Raw genomic sequence first — 25,149 nt, forward strand, 5'->3', positions numbered from 1 at the left:
CAAAATGCACACATTCAGAACTAAAGCATTCTGAGCCCAGGAATTTGTTTTGAGTATAAAAAAGTGGAACATTATCTCTCAGGCCTTCCACAGCAAAAAAAATCCACTCCTCATTACCCCTAACCTCCCTTCATTTCAGCAGCATAATTTAGGGCGTGGGGGAGAGGGGACATTTTGTTACTGCTATAATTAAACCATTGAGAGTAAGATATCATTGCTGATCCACTGCGAATGACCCGGCGATCTACTAGGAGATCCAGATTGAATTTCTGCCCACCCCGGTCTACTCTACAGCCCTGGGCTTCAACTACTGGCTCAGGACCCACAACTTCAGGTCACAGCCTGACCTAAAGCAGCTTGCAACAGCAGCATTATGACGTTAAAAACATATGGGGGAAATGTTAAGATGTGATTCCCCAAACTCATGTTTAGGCCTACAGATGTAAAGGCCTGGGAAAAAGAGGGGGGGACAGAAAAATTTGGAGAGCAAACCATTTCCGCCCCGAATTTCCCAAAAATCCTGGGGGGTGGGGAATGGGTGGAAATGGTTTTCTCTGAACACCCACCCCCGCATTTTTTCCTGTTTTTCTCCCCAGGCCTTCACATCTCTATTTAGGCCTACAAAGTGGGATCATGGTTCTGACTAGCAGCTGCATTCCAAGGTTTCCAGCAAGGGACTTTCCCAGCTTTACCCACTGAGCCACGCCGCCCTCCCTTTAAAAAAAACTTTGTTGTATCTCTGGATAGCATCCAGTGTTAGTTGTACTTAGAGTTGTTGTTTATTCGCTCAGTCGCTTCCGACTCTTCGTGACTTCATGGACCAGCCCACGCCAGAGCTTCCTGTCGGCCGTCGCCACCCGCCCCCCGCTCCCCCAAGGTCGAGTCCATCACCTCCCAAATATCGTCCATAAACTTAGAGTAGACTCATTGAAATGAATGGGACTTCAGTTAGTCATGACTGAAATCCCATTCATTTCAATAGACCTACTCTAAGTAGAACTAACACTGGATACTACCATCTATATGCCACTACTCTGGCTTTACGCAGATGGTTTGTGTTCCACGTTTTAGGCTTTAAATGGCTCACACATGTTGAGGTCTGTAGCTTCTGCTAACTTATCAACTTCCAAACAGGGCAAAATTATATCTCTGGCTGTGAAACCAGCAACCTCTGTGCTATTATAATTCACAGTGAATACTTGTGAGTAAGTGGTTTCACCCTTACACCACCCATGCCCTCAGCTAAATGGCTTGGGGCCTAAATATCTATAAATAAATACTATATTTATAAATAAATATAAAAATATTTAACTTTTGTATATTTCTATTTATATGTTGTAGCTGTACAGGTTTTTATTGTTGTAAAGCCGCCTTGAGTCCCAGTAATGGGTAAAAGGCAGGATATATTAATAATAATAATAATAATAATAATAATAATAATAATAATAATAATAATAATATCATCGCAGAAGTATCTCCTCCTGCTAATCCATTAAGATCACCAGAAGAAGAGGCCTTCCTCTGTATGGCTTCCATAAGAGAAGTACATTTAATATCTACAAAAGAAGAGGGCCTTTTCTGTGGTGGCAACTAAACTGCGTAATCAACAATAACAATCCCAGGACGAAATAGAAACCTTATCAAATGTTATGAAATGCCTGGGACTAGAGGAAAGTTGGTGCCAGGCAGACTTCGCTGGGAAAGGGTGCTCCGTAAGCGGGGGACCACTTTGAGCCCCTCCTTTGTTGCAAACCTCCAAGCCTCCCTCGGAGGAGGGCCTCCGATGGTGATTATAGTGCATAAGCAGGTTCACACCAGGAGAGGCATTCCGTTAGGAATTGCAGCCCTGAGCCATGTAAGGCTTTGTAAGTCAAAAATAGCACCTTGAATTGGGATTAGAAACGTATAGGCAGCCGGTGCAAGATGCCTTTCCACAAGGTGCAGGGACAGCCGCTTAGCACAAATGGCTTTCAATAATTGGAGAAATTTGATATCTGTTAGCCATGGAAGAGAAAAATAGAACTTCTCAATTTAGGAGAAGCATTTCTTTGCTCAGAAGGAGTTGGGGAGAAACAATCAGAGATGTTTCCTGTCTCTTCCATGTCCTGCTTAGGAGAGACAGGTTTTACAATAATTGGAGAAATGCAGTATCTGGTAGCCATGGAAGGGATAAATGTGAATTGAGAAGTCCTATCTGATCTAGCATAAATCTGGATTCAACCCCATACTGACAGGTCAGTCCACGGGCTCTATGTGCCCTCCCCAGAAGACCTTCTCATATTCAAGAAAATCTCCTGACTGTAATGACCCCGTTCCCTTTATTATCACCCAATGACAGCCAGTGTGGTGTAGTGGCGAGAGTGTCGGACTAGGAGCCAGGAGATCTGGGTTCTAGTCCCCACTCAGCCATGGAAGCTCACTGGGTGACTTTTGGCCAGTCACAGATTCTCAGTCCGCACAGGATTGTTGTTGTAAGGATGAAATGGAGAGGAGGAGGATAATGCAAGCCGCCTTGGGTTCCTTGCAAGAGGAAAAAGGGCGGGATATGGATGCGGTCAATAATCACCCACATTCTCCCGTGCAAATGGATGCATAAGTAAAAGGCTTCTGAATAGTCAAAGTCCATAAAGAAAGATCGAATCTCCCCCAAAGTCTCTGTTGCTATTCCCCCTGGGAAGGAGGAAGCGAAAGAGCCCTTTGTACCACCACGCTGGCTCAAGAGGTTCTTGGCTGCCGGAGCCAACCCCTTCAGCCCCATTCAAAACCAAACGGGCTCAGCCGCACACCAGTCCTGATTGGCAAGCCCAGGCCGATGCCCGCGTTAGCTGCTGCGCTAAGTGCCAAGGCCAACGGCAATCCGTAAACCCCCTTGTAACCACGTGAGCCATCCCGGGTGCCTTGCAAGAGGGAAAAAAGCAGGACATGACTGTGATGGATAAATAAGGCCAGGCACAGAGAGCTCTTGCACCACACAACTGCAGGGCCAGCGGCAGCATTCCCTTCAGGACCAGAGCTTGGCTTGGGCACCACTCTCGCCGAGAGGTGTGAAAGCTTGGGGGGAGAAGCGGAATGCAACCAGAAAGATTCGGGGGGAAAAACTGTTCCCCACCCGCCCAATTTTCCCCCTAATTTTTCTGGGTTTTCCACCCGCTTTTTCTCCAGGTCTTCACATCTCTGCTCTAGACCAACTGTCGGGGTCGCCTCTGAGCAGAGAGAGTGGCGGAGCAGTTCAGCTTCTGAGGAAGAGCTGCAAAACGTGGGGGAGGAAGTTTCCCAGGCTTCAGAGGCCGAGCTGGACAGAGAGGGCCCCTCTTCGCACACCCCTGTGAGAGACAGCGAACAGGGGGAGGCGGGGGTCGGAGAACCTGAATTCTTAGACGCCAGGTGCAGACGCAGGGCCAAGGGAGAGATGGCAGGAGAGGGAGATCTTCCCCCCAGCCCTTAAGTTAGGACAGTAGACCACCTTTTCTTCAAATGGTGGGCAACTTTCATAGCTTTCATTTGAACTCCCTGAAGGCGTTTCTTTCGTAGACTGTAAGTCACTGACTATTTTGCACCTGAATGACCCATTGAAGTAGTGCAGTAAAAGCCCGAGAATTGAAGCCTTTTGTCTGTGTTTTGATTTGGGTTCTGAGGTTTACAGCAGGGGCAAAAGGGAAACCTGACAGCAGCCTTCACCTACTCGGGCCCTCCAGATGTGCCAGACTACAGCTCCCATCAGCTAAGGGTGATGGGAGTTGCAGTCTGACCTATCTTGAGGGAACCAGGTTGAGAAGGCTTGCGCAGACTTTTACCTTAAATCTATGTCCAAACTGCAGCCCCTGTCTGAACCGCTACCCACTGATCCGGCAGCGACAATATTCTAACATCGGCTTGTTGACGCCCGTTGGCATTGGTTTTACCTTGACCGGCAGAGTGGAGCAGCACGAAGGCGTCATCGTCCACATTCCGGGGCTGCTATAGGCCGGGCCTTCCGCCAGGTTGAAGCACAGCTCCTCCTCGCTGTCCAGGCTGCTCCTACTGCTCCGGCCCGAAGAGATGCTGATCACGATGGCGCTGGTATTGTCAGCCCGAAGCATGCGCTGCCTCCACCGGCCCAGCGCTCGGTTCACCAGCATTTTGGCCAAAGACTGTTGGTGCTCTCCCTTTGGTTTCGGCGGGGCGGGGGGAGAAGAGGAGAAAAAATCACCATCCTGTCGCCCGCGGGTGCCAAACCTCAGGCCTGCGGGGCACATCTGGCCCACCTGGTTTCCCAATCTGGTTTCCCAATCTGGGTTCCTCATATGGCGATGCTCCCTTCCCCTTCCCCTGGCCCAACCCCCCTTTCCCCCAAGCACCGATCGCTGAAGATTTCCCGGCTTTTGCGCATTCTAAAAGGTGGACATGCCTTTCCTAAGGCTTAGTTAAGAACATAAGCAGAGCCACGCTGGATCAGACCAAGGGTCCATCTCATCCAGCATTCTGTTTACACAGTGTCCAGCCAGCTTTCGACCAGGAACCCACACGCAGGACATGGGTGCGACAGCACCCTCCTGCCAATGTTCCCCAGCATCTGGTGTATGTAGACATACTGCCTCTGGTATAGGTAGCATATTGTCCTCAGGATTAGTAGCCATTGACTAATAGCCTTCTCCTCCAAGATTGTGTCTAACCCTCCCCGCCCCCCACGTTCCCCAAGTTACTGACAGCAAGGGCTTTAAGCTGAAATATCCTGGCATTTTTGGTATTTGGCCATGCCCAAGACTGGAATACTCACCCACCCCGAGCGTTTCTGAAATGGAATTCAGCCTTCAGACTGGCAACTCATTCTCTGAGTGTGGATCCTTATGTGGCCAAAACGGCATGATCCGCATACCCCACCCACATGGGGCGGGGGAGTCCTATTGATCCAAGTTCAACAGAGCTCCCACTCACCATAAAATACTTTTTCTCTTCATGGTCCTGGCACATGGAAATGGCTTCTTGAGGTGGGATCATGTTCCAGAGTCCATCGCTGCCCAGGATTATATATTTGTGCTTCTGAGGATCTAGCGTGTGCACACTTGTGTCCGGCTCAGGAGACACGATGAACTCGCCGCTGTAGAAGTCATAGCTCCACAGATCACCTGGATTGAGAAGGGCACCAGGCAAAACACAAGCAGGCAGACTTTTATTTATTTAAGAAACAAACAGATTTTTATTTATTTAAGAAACAAACAGGTTTTTATTTATTTAAGAAACGAACAGGTTTTTATTTATTTAAGAAACAAACAGGTTATCAAATGCAACACTGCAGGACGGGGCCTTTGAAAGCTGTTCACTGCATCTCTCTCAAAACACGTCTGAACAGCAGCTTTGTCTGGGCGAACACGTTTCAGGCTGCAAGGACAGGGACAGCATGTCTGAATGCCCCTTCATGGGAAAAGAACGCCTCCCTCCCTACAGGCAGAAAACTAGCAGGTCAGGAAGGATAGTTCCACCCAGCTTTCTCCCCAACATCTGGTTTTTCTATGTACAAGGAGTTTATTGTAAGAGGGAACCATTCAAATATAAAGCCAACCAACACTTCCCACAGCCTGAAGTGGGACAGTCCAAGAAAACATTTACCATATTCAACTTTACTGATCAGATAAACTGAGCCACAGAATCAAATGGTCAAAACTCTTCATTCTGTGCTGCCCCACTTCAGGCTTGTGTGAGGGGATCCCAATATTTTCCTCCGAATGAAACACCCTGCACTTTGAAAACAAGACTCTCAGGGACAAAAGGGTTCAGACTAGCTTTGTCCCTGATGTGCTAGCTTTCTAGGTAAAGGCAGGTGTGGGTGTGTTTTCCTGGGGGCAGAATTCAATAGGCAATCCCCCACATACGTGCAGCCTAAAAGTGGTAAAGTGTAGATAAAGCTCTCCCTATTGTATGAACTGATCTTTAGGTTTTTTAAAAAAAATCATCCATGTAATAACAGCTAAAAGCAGATTCCCTCCTAAGAACACTGGTCACCACATGCCTAATCTGGCCTGCCTGAAGTCCAAATCCAGCCTGTCTAAGGCTCAAATACAGCCCACCAAGGTTCCCCAGAGGGCCCCACCCCTTTTCTTCTGGCCGCACCCCCTCTTTCCCCCAAACCACTGATCACTGGGTAGTTTCCCAGCGTTTGTGCTCTATCTTCCCCATTCTCAAAGGTTGAAATACTTTTCCTAAGGCTTAGTGACTGGCAATAAGTGCTTTAAGCTAAAATATGCTGGTACTTTTGGCTCCATCCCTTTTGCCCCTCCCACCACCGGAATATGGCCCCCAAGAACTTCTCTGAAATGGAATTTGGCCCTGGGCTGGAAAAGACTCCCCAGCCCTGCCAAACAGGAAGCTTATGGGGAAGGGGAAAAAATCACGTCTTAACAGTTAAAAAAAGGCATCCTGCAACTAAATATCTGCATTCTTTAAAAAGAAGAATCTTCAAATCTCAAAGGTCGAGACCCCAACCAAGACAGGGAATTCTTGCTCTGCTCAAAATACCCACCTGTCTGCTTCATAACCCCTGCAAAGCAAAGCCCACTTAAAAATAAAGAAATAAATAAGGAACGAATGCATGTTCTTTTCTTTTCTTTTCTAGAATAAGAATCTCAGCATTATCTCCCATCCAACCAACACTGTTCTCGTGAATGTGGCAAGAACTTTGGAATGCCCTCACAAAGGAGATATAATCAGCACTTTCCGTTTTATTTTCAGCACCAAATTAAAACATTTCTTTTTGCCCAAGCGGTTTGACATTTTAGTATTTTAAAATTTTAAATTGCGTTTATTTTTAAACTGAACTTATTCTTGTATTTTTGTTTGACTGGCTGGCTGAAGAGTTGCTGTTTTAAGTTGTCTCTTAACGTGTAATTATGTAGTTCTTATATTGGATTTGTTTGTTTGCTTTTAATGTGAAGTACACAGCCACGGGGTCCCTTGTGGATGAAAGGAAGCTTATACATTTTAGAAATAAAGAAAGGTAAGGATTAACTACAGCAGAGACACCTCGTGTCGGTCCTTGTTCAAGAGCCAATTGATCTCCACTGCAGTGGACAAAACAAAGAAGGACACGTACTTATGTTAAAAACCCTATGTATGTATGTATGTATTTATTTATTTATTATTACATTTATATCCAGCCTTTTTTCATCTTGTCAGGATCCCAAAGTGGCTTGCATGCTCTTCCTCCTCTCCATTTCATCCTCACAACAACAACCCTGTGAGGTAGGTTAGGCTGAGAGTCAGGGACTGGCCCAAAGACACCCAATGAGCTTCATGGCCAAGTGGGGACTAGAACCCGGGTCTCACGAGTCCCAGTCCAGCACTCAAACCACTACACCAGATAGTGTAGTGTTTTATTAAAAGCCTGTTCATCTGGGAGACGGCAAGCACTGTCTGTCTGCCAGTCAGCACAAGAAGGCTGAAGCAGCTTACAACAGACCTGAGAAAAATACTCAGGGCGGGCTAGCAAACACAGGTGCCGCCAGGTCCTTATGACACCAGGATTTGCCACCAAGCTCCCATTGCCACGTGGTAGAAACTTGTTCGTGGCCTGCGCCACTTTGGGCTCCCCGCAGTGACGGCGGCGGCGGCAGTGGGAGGAAATCTGCTACGCAGTGAGCTGATGTGAGGTAGTGGTTAGACAAAGAGCTGGGAGACCCAGGTTCAAATCCCCTTTCAACCAGGGTCAGGGCTGGGCTGTGAGCAGCAGTCTGAGGGGAGCCAGGAGTAGGGAGCCAGGAACCACGGGATGAAGCCAAGAGTCAAGACCAAAGAATAATTAAAAGATACAGGAGCCTGAGCTCAGCGAGACCTTATGGCTCAGGCAAGACTCAGCTGGAGCAGGAAGCCCTTTTATTATGCTTCCTGTCCAGAGGGATCCAATCATCAACCTGGGTGGGCGGGGTCAGTCCAGGCCGCACGGGTACTTCATTGAGGAGCTGCAACCTGCAGTTCAGTGGCTGACCACATGAGACAGCCACACCCGCCTCCTGGCAACCATGCAGCTCCCCTGGTGAACTTGGGCCAGTCACTTTCAGCCTAACTTACCTCGCAGGGCTGTTGTGAGGATAAAATGGGGAAGGGGTGGAGAAAACATGCAGGCTGTCCTGAGCTCCTTAGAGGCAGGGTTGCACGGAACACAATAAATGCATGTTTAACTGTCTGTATACACATATTTTTCCATGTGGAAAGCTAGCATTTCATGGGGAAAGCTCATCGAGAAGCCTTTCCTCAGACATGCTAGTTTACTAAATGCAGGGAGGTGCTTCCCCCCCTTTCCCCTGACATGCTAATTTACTAAATGCAGGGAGGTGTTTTTCCCCCATGGGAGAACATTTCAATTCTGTGATACACCCCACATCAGCAGTCTGAACTGTTAAGATTTCCAGAACAGGTCATAAGACACGGTCCGTTGTTTGTGCAGACGAGGTTTATAATTCCAGTAAATACACACACACACAGTCTTCTTTCTGTACCCACGTTTTCGGATAACCAGGATAAAATTTCATGCATCCAACAAGGACGGGTCAAGCTGCAGCCGCAATAAAGCCAGGAACAAGCCTGCCTGCTGTTGAACACCATTTTTGGCCACAGAGGAATGTTGCCTCCACAGCATCTTATCTGTGGAACTCAAGCTCCAGTGCGGGATGCGACACTGTGGTGACGTAATCTTGCCAGGGCGTTTATGCGCCATCTCATCCTACAAAGCACTGATCAGGCCAGAAGCAAGGATCAGACCGTTATGATGTTGCCCCAGAAGACAGCCGTAAAAACATTTGCATGCGCCTTCCATGCACCCGCCCTCTTGATCATACAGGGGAAAAACTGTCACCAAGGTAGTTTTTGGCACGGGTACCTCCCACTCTGCTTGGCAAACCCACATGGGAAGAGGACTTGAAAACATTCTCGCAGCTGTGCAGAGGGCAAACCACGTGGCTGCAGATTTTACTGGCAGCACCAGCAAAAACGGACAACGCCGGAATCGCTTGTACACCATCACTACAAGGGTTAACTGGATCACAGCCTCAGGATCCCAAAGTTCTATGTGGCCAAGCTGCGTTCGAGGTAAAATATCACACTTCTTTGCCACGGTGGCTATTTACAATGGCAATTTTTATGTACAAATAGAGATACATTCATACACAGAGACACACACAAGTTTGATGCCACCTGCAACAAAATGTTGCAGCATATTTACAATGGCAATTTTTACGTACAAATAGAGATACATTCATACACAGAGACACACACAAGTTTGATGCCACCTGCAACAAAATGTTGCAGCATATTTACAATGGCAATTTTTACGTACAAATAGAGATACATTCATACACAGAGACACACACAAGTTTGATGCCACCTGCAACAAAATGTTGCATCATATTCTCACGTCCTAGCAGGAGCCCTCTTGTTCAGGGTTCCTTTCAGCCAGCCACGCTCTCATCCCGGATACAAAAGGTCAAGCCAGACAGATCATTTCCTGGCCAGCTGAAACCAATGAGAAGTAAGATACCAGGAAAGAACTGCAAATTTTACACGCAAATTACACACAATAAAAGTAATTTATAAAACACAGCTAAAAATGCAGGACAAAAAGTCTATTAGCGAACAAGAATTGAACACATTTCACAATAATGTGCAAGGGTCATCGGGGCAGACTAAAATATATCACCACCAAGTTACAAAATGGTTTGTGCATTTTTAGCTATGTTTTAGAAATTATTTTGTTATAGCACTGATATTTGTGTGCAAAATTTGCAGCTCTTCCCTTCTCTTATTTCTCTTTTTTTCCAGGTTACTCCATTCCTTTCCCTGTCCCCTTTTCCTCCACCTCCCCAGCATTAAACATTCCATGGCTTCGGAGAGTACTTAGCCCCCATTGGGCTGTTTGTTTGTTTTGCCCTCCTAGGTCTTATTTTGTAAAGATTTTTTTTTGGTACTTCTGCAAACCTCGGGATTCCCCAAAGCATGCTGGTACCTCCTTCTTGTTTCTCGGTGCTGTTTTGGTTCCAGTCCTGCTGGCACAGGGGCACTGCGTTCGCTCTTAGAAGGAGTCAGCGCTCACCCGCCTAAGTTCATTATTAGAGGGAGTGACATACATAACAGGTTAAACAATTCTATCAAGGTGCGGATTGGGGCACGACTGAAGAATTCATAAGCATATCCACCTGCAATTAAGTCTCCACCTGTCATTTTACTGGCAAGGAGCTCATTTGGAGAATGGGAGGCAGCCAAGTGCATGTCATTTTAATTGCCTTCAGTGGGAGGGTTGGAAGTGCTCGAGTCTCACTAGGGAAAGAGAGAGAGAGAGAGAGAGAAAGAAAGAAAGACAAGACAAGGAGAGAAAGAAAGAGAACACATACAACAGAAGTTCCCTTTATTCTAGAGCAGCCTTCAGACCTTTTGGACTACAACTCCCAGCAGCTCCAGCCAGCGTGCCCAATGGTCAAGGATAGTGAGAGGTGTAATCCCAAACATCCTGGAGGATACCAGGTTGGGGAACGCTGTTCTAGAGTTCAGGAAAGAAAAGCAGGGCTAAAAGAAAATTAAAGTCTGGTGGAAAATAAGAAAGCCACTCTGGTTTACGGAGGTCATAAAAAGCAAGGGAGGGTTGGAAGCAACTGGAGACATGTTTCAAAGCAGACTCTTCCTCATTGGTGTCCTCCAGGCTGGCTGGGGATGATGGAAGTTGTAATCACAGATGTCTGGAGGGCATTCAAGATGAGTCTGGACAGCTGTCAGGGATGGTGTGACTTGGATTCCTGCCCTGAGCAAGGGGTTGATGGTCTTACAGGCCCCTTCCAACCCTACTATTCTATGATTCTATGAAGCTGGACAGCCACTTGTCAGGGATGCTCTAACTTGGATTCCTGCACTGAGCAGGGGGATGGACTCGATGGTCTTACAGGCCCCTTCTAACCCTACTATTCTATGATTCTATCACATTGGGGGAGGCTATTCCAAAGGCATTTTCCCCCTCCTGTGTGGCCAAACCATGCCGCAAATCTTTATGTGCTGGTGCAGTAACGTGAACTGGCACAGCAGAGGGGGCGGCCGAGAACTGCCTTCCAACTGCCCTCCCGTCTTTGGAACACTTGGCACAGGGGCCAAACCCATGAAGGAATTCAATAAAGAAAGATTGAAACTAGATGCATTTTCTAAGACCAGCCATGCCAACAACATTGTGCAAGGATGGACAGAAGGTAAATCGGGATCGGCCGGCAGATCTCTGGGAGATTTGCAGTAGACGAGCAAGGATTTCAGACTCCCAATTTTATAACAGCACAATATGTCACCCCCAGGGATGGCATTTAAGGTAGGCATGGTTGGGCATCTGCTCAGGGCCCACACCCCAACAGGGACCCACTGACAAGAGCCCCTTGGAGTTGCTCCTCTTCTTCACCGTTGCAACCTGCTCGTTCGCCTTCCTCTTGCTCTGGCCCAGACAACGGCCTGCTTCCTCCCTGGCTCTCTACCTGTCCAGCAAGCAAGCAGAAGCCATGATGAGGAAGAGGAGGAGAAGCAAGGGCAGCAGGTAACAATGGGGGTGAGGAGGTAGATAGAGGGGAAGGGGACATAGAGGGATTGCTCAATGACCCTCAAAAACCTGGAGCTGGCACTGATTCCCCCCCTACCCCACTCATACCACTGAAAGGAAGAAAGCGTGGGGTAACCAAGAGTGGGGTTTGGTGTGCAAAGACTGCGAGCTCCACTCAGTCCTCAAAAGAAATTCCCGGGCTCAGAATTATTTCATTTTAAGCATTTGTCTTTTACTCCAGTTGGTGGATTTCAGGGGTTCTAGGGGGAAAACAGCAGACGTCTCACTCGCGACAACATTCCGCCGTTAATATACGTGACTCACCAGAGCTGCCATTTTGACAGCGCATAAACACACATTTGATGGGGTTTTCCTAGGTCAGGGTATGCTACTGGCGTTTCCCCAACCCCAGCACAAAACACACCGCGGCTTGCATCACCAACCGATTTATCAGGTCAGGCAAGTTGACAGGACAATAAAGGCACTGGTGACTGAGAACTTCTCCCTGGGCTGTACCACTTGAAACTGGAGGAAGAGACTCACAGGGCTGAATGTTCCCCCATGCAAAAACATTCCCCCCGCACAGAAAGCTAGTGTGTCAGGGAGAAGGCTTGACTAGAACCAGATGTGTGAGGGGGGAGCAGGGCTGTGCTTGTTGGCCACCCCTCCCAGCAGCCACTGGCATCAACAACAACCCTGTGAGGGAAACAATAAGATAAGGTAACTGGAAAGAAAGCCCAGTGTGGTGTATTGGGTAGGAATGTCAGACTAGGACTGGTGAGACCTAGGTTCGAATCTCCACTCAGCCATGAAGCCTACTGGGTGACTGCAGACCAGTCACCCTTTCTTCGCTCTCTCTTCCTCAGCCTAACCTACCTCACATGGTTGTTGTTCAGGATTAAATGGAGGGGACAGAATGTCAAAAGAAGAGCAGGATAGAAATGCAATAAATAAATAATTTCTCCACCGAGTTGGGGCACATTGTCAGCGATGGGAAAAGAGTCGCAAACGTTACTTAGAAATGGCGGCCTGACGGAAATAAGAGGCTGAAGAAAAGTGGATGCAGCTGGCAAAGAGGCTCCTTCTTGCTTGTTGTGGAACAGCAAGAAAGAAAAATCTCTTCAGGTAAAGAATAAGGAAACGCACACACACCAAATCCAGAGGGCCCCTAAATGGGGAGGAAGGGGGCAAAAAAAGGAGAAAGAAAAAGAGATATTTCCGGCAAGGTAAACAGATCCACGTGTGTCCAAGGGAGAGCAACATGAATTCAGAACGAGGCAGCACAGGCCCAAATCCCCACTCAGAAACAGCCGCTGCTCATTCTGCTTTCGATTACATTCAAGTACGTTCTGCAGCGCATTAGTTTCCAGTGACAGGCGGAGGGGGAGAAAAGCAATTTCGGGCAGGGATGGATGTGGGGAGAGAGAGTCCAAGAAATGGTGAGGAATAGCTTTAGCAGGAAGGTATACACACAACACGAGGACAGAAAGTCCTTTTTATGTATGGATAAATCCTGGGAGGAGGCCCGGGCTGGGGTGAATTTCAGAAACGCAGCTTCTGCCTAGTCCTTGCTGAGGTGGCAAACCAGTGTCTGGGCTATACCACTTCAGGTGGGGGCTCCCATGATCGAATGCCCCTCCATACAAAAAAAAAAAATCACACAAATCCCTACATGTAGAAAACTAGCATGGCCCAAGTTCTCACCTAGACATCTCCTTGACAGTTATTTATTAAGGGTGCAATTGAGCCATGCTGGCTGGGACATGCTGGGAGTTGTAGGCCTTTTTTCTGTCTAAACATGCAAAGGATTGCACCTTTATTTATTTAAAATCTTTCTAGGCTGTCCTTCAGGGGAGGATCCCTCCCAAGGCGGCTTACAACAATATAATTCATAAAATAAAAACATTAACGAAAGAGCAGATTTCCACATATACTGCCAGGATACAGGTTTCCCACAGCTCCAAGATCTACGCCTCAGACCTCGGGGTATGTGGGCGCGGGAAGGAAGACGCGCACACATCCTGCAAAAGCTGCCCAATCCACACCTTTCCACTTGCAACCACAGCCACAGTGAAAGCAGCCTCGAAGGTAAACGCAGGACTTTTTTAACCAGCAGATTGCAGCAGCTAAACCCTGCTACTGGTTCGTATAACTGGCACTTACTTCTACACCAGAAAGCTATCCCACAATTCCACACCTCCCCAGGAGCCGCTGGGGGTGAGGTGCAAGCCGCTGTCCTTGGACAAGCCGCTGTCCTTGACCCTCAGCCATCCCACCTGTAAAACGGGCACAGCCGTACCGACAGACTAGCTTACGTCCATACATTTGTCCATCCTGTAGAAACACCAATGCAGATTCGTGCACAAGTCATCCGAGTATACAGCTCATGGAGGGAACTTGCTCTGCTCCACCCCAGGCCGCCATTGTGCACCCGGCTTTGGTTGGTGGACTTTGGGGTTACAGTAAAAACCAAGGCAGATCACGCAACCCTGAAGTTCCCCATTCGAACGTCCTTCCACACACGGAGCCTGTTCTTCTGCAACACATTAAGTGTGACAGAATGTGCATCCTGAGCGAGGGGCATCGGCCCCTGGCAAACGCTTTCACTAAAGTCGGAGAAAAAAGCTCTGTTGGGAAGTAAAGGCTCATTTCGCACGGAATAGAACTGTTTGTAAAATACACACACTCCCTTTGGCTCAGCACTAATTGGAGATCAGCAGCTGTGACCAGAATCCAGGAGGATCTCTAATTCCCAGGCAATAACGGCGGCCGTACATATCCCAATGACGACAACAAACTGGAGAGGAGGGAAGGGTTAACTTAACTCGACAAAGTGTATAATTAAAACACTAACCATCTGCTAGTGTCCATCTGGCTTTCATTTCCTTACAATAGGCACCGGGGGAAGCCATTTTTTGCTGTGCGCACTTCTGACAATGGTGTTCCTAAGCCATGCGCAGTTGAGGCCCGCCTTGCCGTTTTAGGCTTCCCCCCCACCCCCCGCCCATTAAAACGATTTCCTATGGGCACGAACACAAGCCTGCACATATTACTCCGGGCACCCCGGGAGGAAGATTATGTGCAAACATAATCTTTATGTTTAAAGATTATGTGGGGAAGGGGGGGGGAACTGAGTGCATCATGTGGGGGAAGGGGGGAAATGAGCATATAATGCGCAGGAGAAAGAAGAAATTTCTCTACAGCACCAGCTAGGCCTGGCATGTGCATGACAAGTAAAACATGAGCCTGTAGCCCGGGGGACAGGAGGTCTCCAGTGTGGTCATGTCTGTGGATACCTCTCTTGGCACCCATCAGGTTCCCTGCCCCTCTTTTTTCTTTTACTTTCTTTAGATATTTTTTAACCAAAAACAATTAACTATGAGGCTGTCATGCTGAAAGATGAAATGGTGGCTTCCAACGTTATCTTTATTTCCAATAAGAACTCTGGCCCCCACGTGGGACAAAAATGTGATTTGGGGCTCAAACCCCACCTCAAGTTTCTTGGCCGTGGTACTTATCTCTGAGCCTCTCATCATTTTGCCTTCTGGGAAATGGGTATGGCAGCCATTTTGTAAATTTACAGGCCCTCCCAAGGCAGCCATATTGTGAGAGAGCCCACAATACCCGCAACATTCCAAATGAGCCCCATCCAAAAAGACTGGGGGGCCCTGCTCTAGTCCATATTCCCCACCTCATTGTCTGTCTCTGTGTCATAGAGAATAGAGTGCCACACTAAGAGCAGGGAGACCCAGGTTCGAATCCCTTCCGAGCCGTGAAGCTCACTGGGTGAGCCTTGAGTAGGAATGGGCGAGAAATCTGTCCAGTTCGCATCTCAGTGCAAACGTACCAAATGCACACTTCCCAAACCCTAAACACAAATAAGAACACAGTTTGCCCTTGAAATCTGTACACTTCTGAAGTTCCCCAGACAGCTACTCCCCTTCCCCCAAAAGGCCGATCATTTAGTGGCTTACGGGCTTTTGTGACGTTTTTCCCCCATTATAAAAGGCTGAAATGCCTCTCCTAAGTCTGGCAGTCAAGAGCTTTAAGCTAACATATGCTGGTATTTTTGGCGTTCGAAGTATTGGGGGGGCGCCCCTTTTGCTTTCAGCCCCGCCCACACCTGGAACGTGGCCAAAGAGCTTCTCTGAAATGGAATTTGGCCCTCGGGTAGAAAGAAGTTCAGTGTGCCTGGCCTACCTAGTCCAGCATCCCAGAGTGGCCAACTAGATCCCCCCGGGATGCTGAAGCATGAAAGCAGCAGCCCGCCACATTCATTGGTCCTCAGCAATTAGTATTCAACGGTAGACGGCGTCTGAACATGAAGGGTAGCCATCACGACCAACAGCCACTGATGGACATTTTCCTCCATGAACTTATTAATGCACGCTTCTCATCTTAGATGTTTCTAAAGGGGATAAGACAAATTTGAGCAGGTCCCAGTACACGCTCCGTTCCCCCCCACAACAACACACGCAGACACGCTCCGGTTCTCCTCCCTGACTTCCTGTTTCATGTGAAACCCCTATTTCATGTGGCCTTTCACAACCAGACGCCCTCCAATATGTGTTGGACTACAACTCCCATCAACCCAGCCAGCGTGACCAATCTGGAAGTGCTGGACTGGGGAAGGCCGCCCTGGTTTTGAACCCTTCCAGGGTCAGACATGACCTTAACTACGTGCGGAAAGGGAAGAGCGCGTGAGCCTCAACCTCGCTCACATAGCACAAAGCCATTCTTTAAGTTAAGAAGCACATTTTACATGGGGATTTCCTACAGTAATTTTCAATTTTCAGCAATTTTCAATTTTCAGCAATTTTCAATTTTCTTTAAGTTAAGAAGCACATTTTACATGGGGATTCCCTACAGCAATTTTCAATCATCATCATCCCCATAGGAGAGAACCTATCCAGTTTCCTTACTATTTCATCTACTTATCATACACCAACGTTCCATCACGGGGAAAAGCCATAGCTCACCGGGTAACGCACCAGCTTTGCATGCAGGAGTCTCCAGTTAGGGCCGAGAAAGACCCCATCCTGAAAATCCGGAGAGTGCTGCCAGGCAGCGGAGACGAGAGGGAGGGAACCTTTTTCCTGCTGAGGGCGGAAGCGGCCGTTGCGCTCCCTCGGCAGAGACTGGATTGTGTATGGACTGGCACTTTCCCTTGCTATGTAGGATGATGGAACACCAATAAAAGCAGCAACGCTGGGACTCGGCCAGTACAGCCTGAAGCCATGCTGACAACCAAATGGTTTCGAAAACAGTGGCGGGTCACGCACAGGGACAGCTTGCCACCCCCAAATGGAGCACAGTGCCTTTTCCCCCAACCGAGAGAGCTTGTTTGCCACCTGAGCCCCAGAAATGGGAGGGCAGAAGCAGCTGGGCTTCCTCCCCTCTGCAGCCGCAAGAGCAGCGCACACAAGAGTAGTTGTTCTGTCTTTCCAGAGAGACCAGGCAGGCGCTGAAAGGTTGCCAAACGAAGCCAAATGGTAACTCGGCCAGTTTTCAACGTGTCCGGGGGGCAGGGGAAGAAACCAAAGAGCAGAGAGGCACAGGTCCTGGGGTTCGGGTGCAAACGATGGCGCAGATCCTAACTAAACATCTGGGAACAGAAGGAACCCGTCTGTTCACGGACAGGACTGAGCAAAAGATCCAACCGGGAGCCAGCGGAAGGGGGGGAAGGCAATTGTCACTAGTTATTACCCTCTACTGATCCAGACGTTCCCCCAACCGTCTACAGCAGATTTCTGGAGGCACAAGAACTACAGAGAGGAGTGGGAAATTGCTGAACATCACTTCCCCATTCCACTCTTAGAAGGATCTGTTAAGTAGAGCTCTGCTCTCTCACCAGTGGGAGCAAACGCAGGATTCCAGTCAATGTTGCCAGATCTTATAAATGTAATATTATTCGCACCCCGCTGTTCTGCTCACAGAGCACGCTCACTCACAGAGGCTTCATGACATTAGAAAGTACAAAGGGGAGGGGTTTGGTTTTGTGTGGTTACTGATGTTTTGGAAAAGGACAAGTTAAAAGCAACAATGAAAAGCAAACGCGGTGGCCAAAAAACCAGCAGAAGCTGTGCAGCAATAAAAATGAAACTTTACAAGCCTGCTGGAAAGAAGGAGCATTTTTAAATGGATAACTGCTTGGGTGTCACCCCCGATGAGGCCCTACCACGTCCTAGACTAGCCTTCCCCCCGCCTGGCGCCCTTCCAATGTGTTGGACTGCAATGCCCATTATCCCCAGCCAGCATGCAATCCAACACATTGAGAGGATACTGCATTGGGGAGACCATCCAAGACATTTAAGACTTTAAAGGCCAAGGGCATCCAACAGAGAGGTGTTACCGCAATGCTCTTTGTTTGGACACAAGGGCTCAACTCAGATGATCGTTGCGCCCTCTCTTCACTCCTCCGATGCGCAACTTCACTTCTAGTGCACAACTTCGTGCAGTCCTCGGTTTGTCCCGATCGGCGAAACTATCGCTAGCACTTGCCCTCCAAAACGAGAACGGGGAAGCCCGCTTCGAACTGTGGTTTCCCATTCCTCATTACTTCGTGGCACGTAAGTGAACCTGTTACCTCCTACGGGGGAAAGTACTTACTCCCACGAAGTGTAGAGACATAGGGGAGGATCCAACAGCATCCCACGTCCCTGCAGAATTGACGTTGATCTAGTGCAAACCCAACACCTGCACAACGTCAAAAGCGGCTGCGAGCATGACAGGTTTCTCAGGAAACCTGGCACACAAGCAAGCACAGCTGACACTGCACACAGACACTGCTGGCTCCTTCCCCTAGGAATGCAGGCTTCCCTTCTCTTCCCAAAAAAGATAACCGTGCGTACATCACAGCCCTTGCAATCCAGTTAAATCTCCTCTACCAACGTCGCCTCCTTCGTCCGGCCGATCAGTTATAGAAATGCAGTAAATACATAAACTCACCGAGGGCGCGAGCCACTGCCAAGAACGGAATCTGATCAATAACCGTGCTTCGCCGCACTGGGCCATTGTGAGTCAGACGAGGCCTCTTCCACACAACTCGGTTCACGCCGGATTTATTGATCACACTAAAACCATCGGAGGCGTGGGGAAGGGAGAGGGAAATCGAACAGGATAGAAAGGTGAGAGGAAACAAAAGAAATCCGTTAAAATGAAGTGAATGTTTAATAGTATTATTATTTATTAAACACATTTATATTATGTCTTCCTGTTGCAGAGACACCAGATACTAATGATTGTGCCATCAGTGGGCAGAGTACTTTAGAAAGTAACACACACATACATCAGAAGACCAAGGGTCCATCTAGACCAGCATTCTGATCACACAGTGGCCAACCAGCTGCCCATGGAAAACCCACAAGCAGGACAGGAGTGCAACGGCACCCTCCTGTCCATGTTCCCCAGCAACTGGTGTGCATAGGCATACTGCCTCTGATGTTGGAGATAGCATAGAGCCATCAGGACTAGTAGCCATTGACAGCCTTCTCCTCTAGGAATTTGTCCAATCCCCTTTTAAAGCCATCCAAACCGGTGGCCATCACTACATGTTGTGGCAGCGATTCCGTAGTTTCGCTATGCGCCGTGTGAAGTAGTACCCCTCCTCCCTGCCCAGAGGAGCTTACAATCTAAACTTCAGCACAGAGGAAGTTATCAAGGGAGGGAAGACAGGCGAAGGGAATTCAGTTCCGTTTCTGTAATTTTAATTACCACTGCTGGAAGATGTTCATAACATTCGGGGCTGTGAGCATTACAGGATCGTTAGATTGTGCTGCTGAAATGTAAGTTTTTAAAATTTGGGGAATCTGAGCTTTTAAAAGGAATTAAAACATTTCTAGCCCTTAAGGTTCTGCTGACAAAGCCTTCAAACGTGCAGGCAGTGCCTTCAGCAAGGCTTCCAGAGGTCTGGGAACAGGGGATGGAGTTGATGTCCTTCCTAGCTCTTACCGCTCCTCCTAAGAAGACTAAGTAAAATCATGTCAAATAAGAACATCGACCTTCAGAGCCAGGGCTGTATGTAGGTTCCATGAGACTGCAAAATCCCCACAAAATGTGATATTAGGGATGCTGAATTGAGCATCCTCTGGATCCCAATTTCCAGTTCGTTTGTTTTTTTAGATTGCCAAGTTTCTAGTCCTCATGCTTCATGATGGGTTTGAAGATGTGTGGCAAGGACTGCTGAAATCTCAGCTTTTTTAAACCCTGGGTTGTCATGAACGAGCCAATGTGCTAGTCACTGCTGCTCAGTCACACCCATCTGTTCCAACTCTGGCTTCTCAGGAGAGAGACAAGCCACAGTTCTGGGTTCGGACATCACACTAAACAACTCAGGGACACAGCGATCAGGCCACATCAAGTGGCGAATAGCAGACTGGCAGACAGCAAAATGATGGGAGGGTGATTTCAGGAGGGCAACAAAAAATCTCTTTCCAGCAACCATATATATTTTTCCCCTTGGAAGGCCTCCAGGAATGATGTCATGTCATCACATAGCATCACTCTGAGGCGACTTGCGGAGGGGATGGTGGCCACCAGGAAGAAGGAAAAGATGGCGGCAGCTGGGACAGGTCTCCTCACCGCTGGAAACAATGACATGTTTTGATCATTGGTTTGATTGTATTTGTTTTGTTATGTATGTTGGCCCGTGAGCTTCGGCTGTATGGCAACTGATAAACTGAATGAATCAACGAATGAACAAACAAACAAACAAAAAAGAACTGGCTATGACAAAAAGGTCTCATCTCCTATGAGAGCTTTTGACTTTGCCCTGCTTTAGGCCTACAACCTGAGGGAAGCCCGGCGGGAATTCGGTTTGTGTGACGAAAAAGGATGCTACTCCAGGGAAGCCAATCAGACCAATGAGGAAGCTTCTTGACACCAATAGGCCGGGGGAGGTCATGTGGTAAGGCCTGTAAAAGCTTCCACATGAGGCCTGCTTACAAACGCCTAGGCTACGTTGCTGCCGAAGCTTTTGCTTCCCAAAACAGTTCACCTCTGCATTGCTTCGGCCTCACCTCTCCTCCACCCTTGGCACAGACCGGGTCAGACACAGGCCTGGAGACGGCCCGTGCTGCTATTTCGAACAGATTTCCTTCCCGACTTCATGAAAAACAACCTCAAAGGCAGCATCAAACAGAAAGTCTGTTACCTTGAGACGACACCTGCCATAAGAGCAACAATTGCTAATGGGGCAGTGGGGGATTTAAAGGATTGTCTTGGGTTCTCACCCAAACCAGAGACAAGGGTGGTTTTAGCAGCATTTCTCTCCCACCACAACCCAAAAAACTGAAATGTTTAAAGCAACCTGGGTATCTGCGGGTTTCTCCCAGCAACACTAGGAAACAGAACTCAGAAAAGAGAGTGAGAAGCAGACAAACAGACATCATCTGCCCTCAAGCAAAGGGAATGGGTTTATTCCGTAAGAGCTGCACCTTTAAAGTCGCTAGCTCACATCTGTTCTCAGATGCTAAGCAGCACGACCAGTTTCAGGGCCAAGAAAGCAAACCACCCACAGCAGTAAACAGGTGCCTACTAATCCTGTAGGGAAAAGGAGCTGTATGCCCAGCGGAGGCAGAGCATCACCAAGATCCAGATCAACCAAGTCCTACAGCAATCTGTGGGACAGGTTTACAAGATTAACACCTTGTGAACTTGATAGATCATGCAAGACACCAAAGGAATATCATTCCTTCGAACAGCAAACAGAGTGCCCCTGTGCCAACAGGATTGGAGGCTGCAAAGCAAGAAGGTGGTAACAGCATCTTCAGGGGAACTCTGGGGTTCCTAGAAATACATATATTTATATATGAGTGTGTGTGTGTGTGTGTGTTTGTGTATGTATATATATATATATATATATCTCCCCTGAACACACCATTAAACAACCCCAAAAAGGGATGGACCTTCCCCCATCCCCCCAAAAGAAAAAAACAGCCCAAAGAAGGCTGTATGCTCACTGCTCTCCAGGAACCACAGAGTGTTGAATGTCATCAGAAAAGGAAAAAAAGGCAAGGGGGAACAAGGGAGAAAGCACAACGGCCAGCTTTCAGCATCCTGGAGGAGAAAGGCATGGTGAGGATACACTACAACATTTTGCTGCAGTTCTGACTCGCTCTTCTGAAAGTTACAAATAGCGAGGGCAAGGCCCCATACCTCAGTGGCAGCACACGTGCTCCACGCGCAAGAAAGACCCTAAAACTGCAAAGAACCTCAACATTCACTGACCAACCAGGAATAGGCAAGACTCGACATCCAAACGGTGCACGCCTGCAGAAGAGGAGCCTCATTGTCTGATATTTGCCACCCCTAGCAAAGCAAACGGATGTGCCGTCACCTGCTACATGCTCCGCTAACTGGAGGTATTTGAGTCCACGGGAGCCTGGTGATGTCAGTGAGCAAAACTCCGGGTGTCTCTGCTTCAGAGACGCTTGACCACAAAGAGAAGAGAGCGAGAGAAGGAACGGTGCCCATCCATACGCTGCGGTGCTCCGGAGCCAAAGATCGCACAGGGCTCCTCTGAAGCGGTGCCAACTTCCAAGGCCCGGAGGTTTGTTTCGCAACAGCTCTTGCTCGCCTGCTCTTAATACCCCTCCCCAGCCCTCTGATGGGGGCGAAAAACCACCAAGCACCTTCTGAACAACTGGCGAGGAAGATTAAGGGCTGACTCGAGCAGAAAAACGCAACATTCCAGTTAGGGTTCTCAAGGTATTTGTCACACTGCAGCGTGGCCGAATAATAATAATAAAAGTCCTGTATGTTTTCATTTTTGTTGTAAGACGGCTTGAGCCTTTTCTGAGGAAGGCATCTAAGAAACTGAATTAATAAAAATGATCATAATTAGATTTGTGTATGTTCTAATTTTTGCTGTAAGACAGCATCTAGCCCAGTATTGCTGACAAAGACTGGCAGCAGCGGCTCTCCAAGGTTTCAGGCAGGAATTTTTCCAGCCCTACCTGGAGATGCTCAGAACTGAACCTAGGACCTTCTGTATGCAAAGCAGGGCCTCTACCACTGAGCTACAGCCCCTCCCTCATTGGTTTGACTAAGTCTGGATCCAACCCTATGTAATTTTTAATACAAGTGCTTATTAAAACTGCGGGTGGCAAGTACCAGATTAACAGAGGCACCTTTTCTCTCATCTCTGATGCTACTTTCGCATGTTCAGACCACTTCACAGATACACATCCCTCTGCTGTGAACATTACAACAGCCTGGTATGGTAGGCCAGTAATCTTATCCTCAACATTGCAAACAGTGGAAAGGGAACCGATGCTGAGAAAGAGAACATGGCCTAAAGCCATCTAGCAAGTTTGTGTCAAAGGCAAGATTTGTGCCGGGGACTTCCTGATTTATCACTCAAGTCTCTTAAGAGCAATCCTATGGGGGGAGACGGCCGCATCCAAGCGCATCTCCTCCATGCCCCAGCCACCCTGCAGTCACGGCTAGACAGCCGATTCCAGCTGTCTAGCCGTGGGACCTCGGAGCGGGGAGCCCGGACGACACACAGGAAGCATCGTATCAGCACTTCCGACCTCCCCGCCCCCAGGAATGCTCTGGTTCCCTCACTCCGCACTGCTCTATGCTAGGGGCATACAACCGACGAGGGCTGTTGCTTTTATGATCTTCTGGTAAGTTTCCCAGGAGCATGCCTGCTGTAGGAAACAGAATACTGGGCTAGACAGACCTTTGCTGTAACTCCAGCCAGGCAAGTCCTGCTCTTTAAATATTTATTTTAATCATTTCTAAAAATTTATATCCTACCCTTCAGTGGCCAATTGGCATTCCCAGAGTAACTTACAACAAAACAGATAAAACAATACAATAGCATAACACAGGATTAAAAACCCACATCATCTTCTTAGAGTTAAGGCATAACCCTATGCATGTTTAGACAGAAAGAAAAAAAAAGTCCTACAACGGAACTGGCTGGCCAGGGAATGCTGGGAGTTACAGAACCTTTTTTTCTGTCTAAACATGCATAGGATTGTGCCCTTAAAACCATTTAGCAATGCTTAAAGCCTTGGGGGGGGGGATTTAAAAGGTCTTCCACAGGCACAAAAACAAGAGCAAAATAGGCACCAGGCGAATCTCCCTTACTCTGGATAGCAGACACATCCGTAGAAGAGCCTCAGGTGTAAATCTCAGCATACAGGTGGACGGATAAGGGAGAAGATGCCTTATTTTGTTTTTCACTGCTGATAGCTTCCTAACATTTGGCACTTGGGGGGATGGGGGTGACATTTTTGAGTCTGCTTTATTGTACAGTTTTAGCGGTGCTTACTGTAGTTTTAACCTGTAAACACAGGTCCAATCCTTAGAAACCCCAGTTAAAAAAGAAGCAGGTAGCAGGCGATGGTAAAGACCCTTCTCTACCTTAGTTCCGGGGGACGCTGCCAGGCAGAGAAGACAATACTGATTAGTTGGATGAATCGTCTGACACTGCAATGCTGTGAAAACAGCTCCTCCGGGGAGCCCAAGATGTAATAAGCCGAGATGATTACCTGCCCCCAAGGCCTTCGATCCGCTGCCTCTCCTTTGGGAGTTCGGGTTTGTGGTCCTGCGTCACCTCCACGGCCCGGACAAAGTCGTCCTTGGGGTCATCTTGGACTCCGAGCACCACACCTGAGTCACCCACGTGAGCCACGTACATCTTTGAGCCACGGATTATGACCACACTAGCAGTCGTCCCCGAAGTGCTCGGAAGGCCCGTCATTGTCTTTGGCCACTCAGCTGCAAAGAGGGAAAAGGAGGGAGCAAACTTTAACATTTTCGTAACGCACAGAAAGCACGGATGTAAATCAGGCTTACTGTTTGCCCAGGGTGAGTAAGAATTATCTCCAGGTGACCAGGTTAGGAAATTTTAAGACCAGGGGTGGGGAATCTGGGGCCCTCCAGATGTTGTTGGACTGCGCATTTAAGAAATTATTGCTTGCTTGCAAATGCATCATCATCAATGTATCTGGCACTTTGCAGACAGTTGGGTAAGCAAGAAGACAGGTCTCTGCCCCAAAGAGGCAACAGTTGTGGAGGGAAGGGAAGCAGGAACAGGAGAAACAAGAATGACAAGGGATAAAATTGTGAGCCACAGCATTTACATGGATTGACATTAGTTGGGGATCAGGATTAAGGGCGTAAACCAAAATCCTACATGGGTTTTAAGGGACAGACAGGAGGTATCAGGAGGGAGTTCAACACTTAAGAGGAAGCATGGAAGAGCGTGCACAGACATTCAAGAGAATGTCATCCCCTGCCTTCAGTTTAATTCCTGCCCTTCTTCACACCACGTCACCTCACATCAGACTTGGGGGGCGGGGGCTTCTCATTTCAGCACACTGGCTATAACAATCAAATGGTACAGGAATTCCCAATGAAATCAGCAAGTCTCCCCACATACAACTGTGCATCATGGCCAGGAGCTTGCACAGCCCGTCATCGCCTCCTGCTACGTCGAGAAACTCACATGCCATTCTTTGTTTCAAGTTTCTAAACCTCACCGTTCAGAGAAGGATGCATTCAAAAAGTACAGTCACGGAAAAATAAAACAAAAACCAACACAGGAGTCATATTTTGTTCCTGCTGCCATAGACATATCCCCCATCCCTTTTCTGGAATTCCTC

At 48.1% G+C, this 25,149-nt stretch overlaps 1 protein-coding gene across 2 annotated transcripts in view; it reads right to left on the reverse strand.

The window, feature by feature from the left end:
- Positions 1–25,149, reverse strand: part of PPM1D (protein phosphatase, Mg2+/Mn2+ dependent 1D) — a 43,084-nt gene that overhangs the window by 10,953 nt on the left and 6,982 nt on the right. For both annotated transcript variants that reach the window (XM_084822842.1, XM_084822843.1), the window contains exons 2-5: positions 24,034–24,262; positions 18,479–18,603; positions 4,915–5,105; positions 3,903–4,145 (exon numbers count right to left, since the gene is read on the reverse strand). In XM_084822842.1, coding sequence (XP_084678968.1) covers positions 3,903–4,145; positions 4,915–5,105; positions 18,479–18,603; positions 24,034–24,262 — 788 coding nt within the window. The remainder of the gene's footprint in view (positions 1–3,902; positions 4,146–4,914; positions 5,106–18,478; positions 18,604–24,033; positions 24,263–25,149) is intronic.

Source organism: Heloderma suspectum, chromosome 16, assembly GCF_057233095.1.
Source record: "Heloderma suspectum isolate Gila_16-S chromosome 16, 16-S_ref, whole genome shotgun sequence".
NCBI lineage: Eukaryota > Metazoa > Chordata > Lepidosauria > Squamata > Helodermatidae > Heloderma > Heloderma suspectum.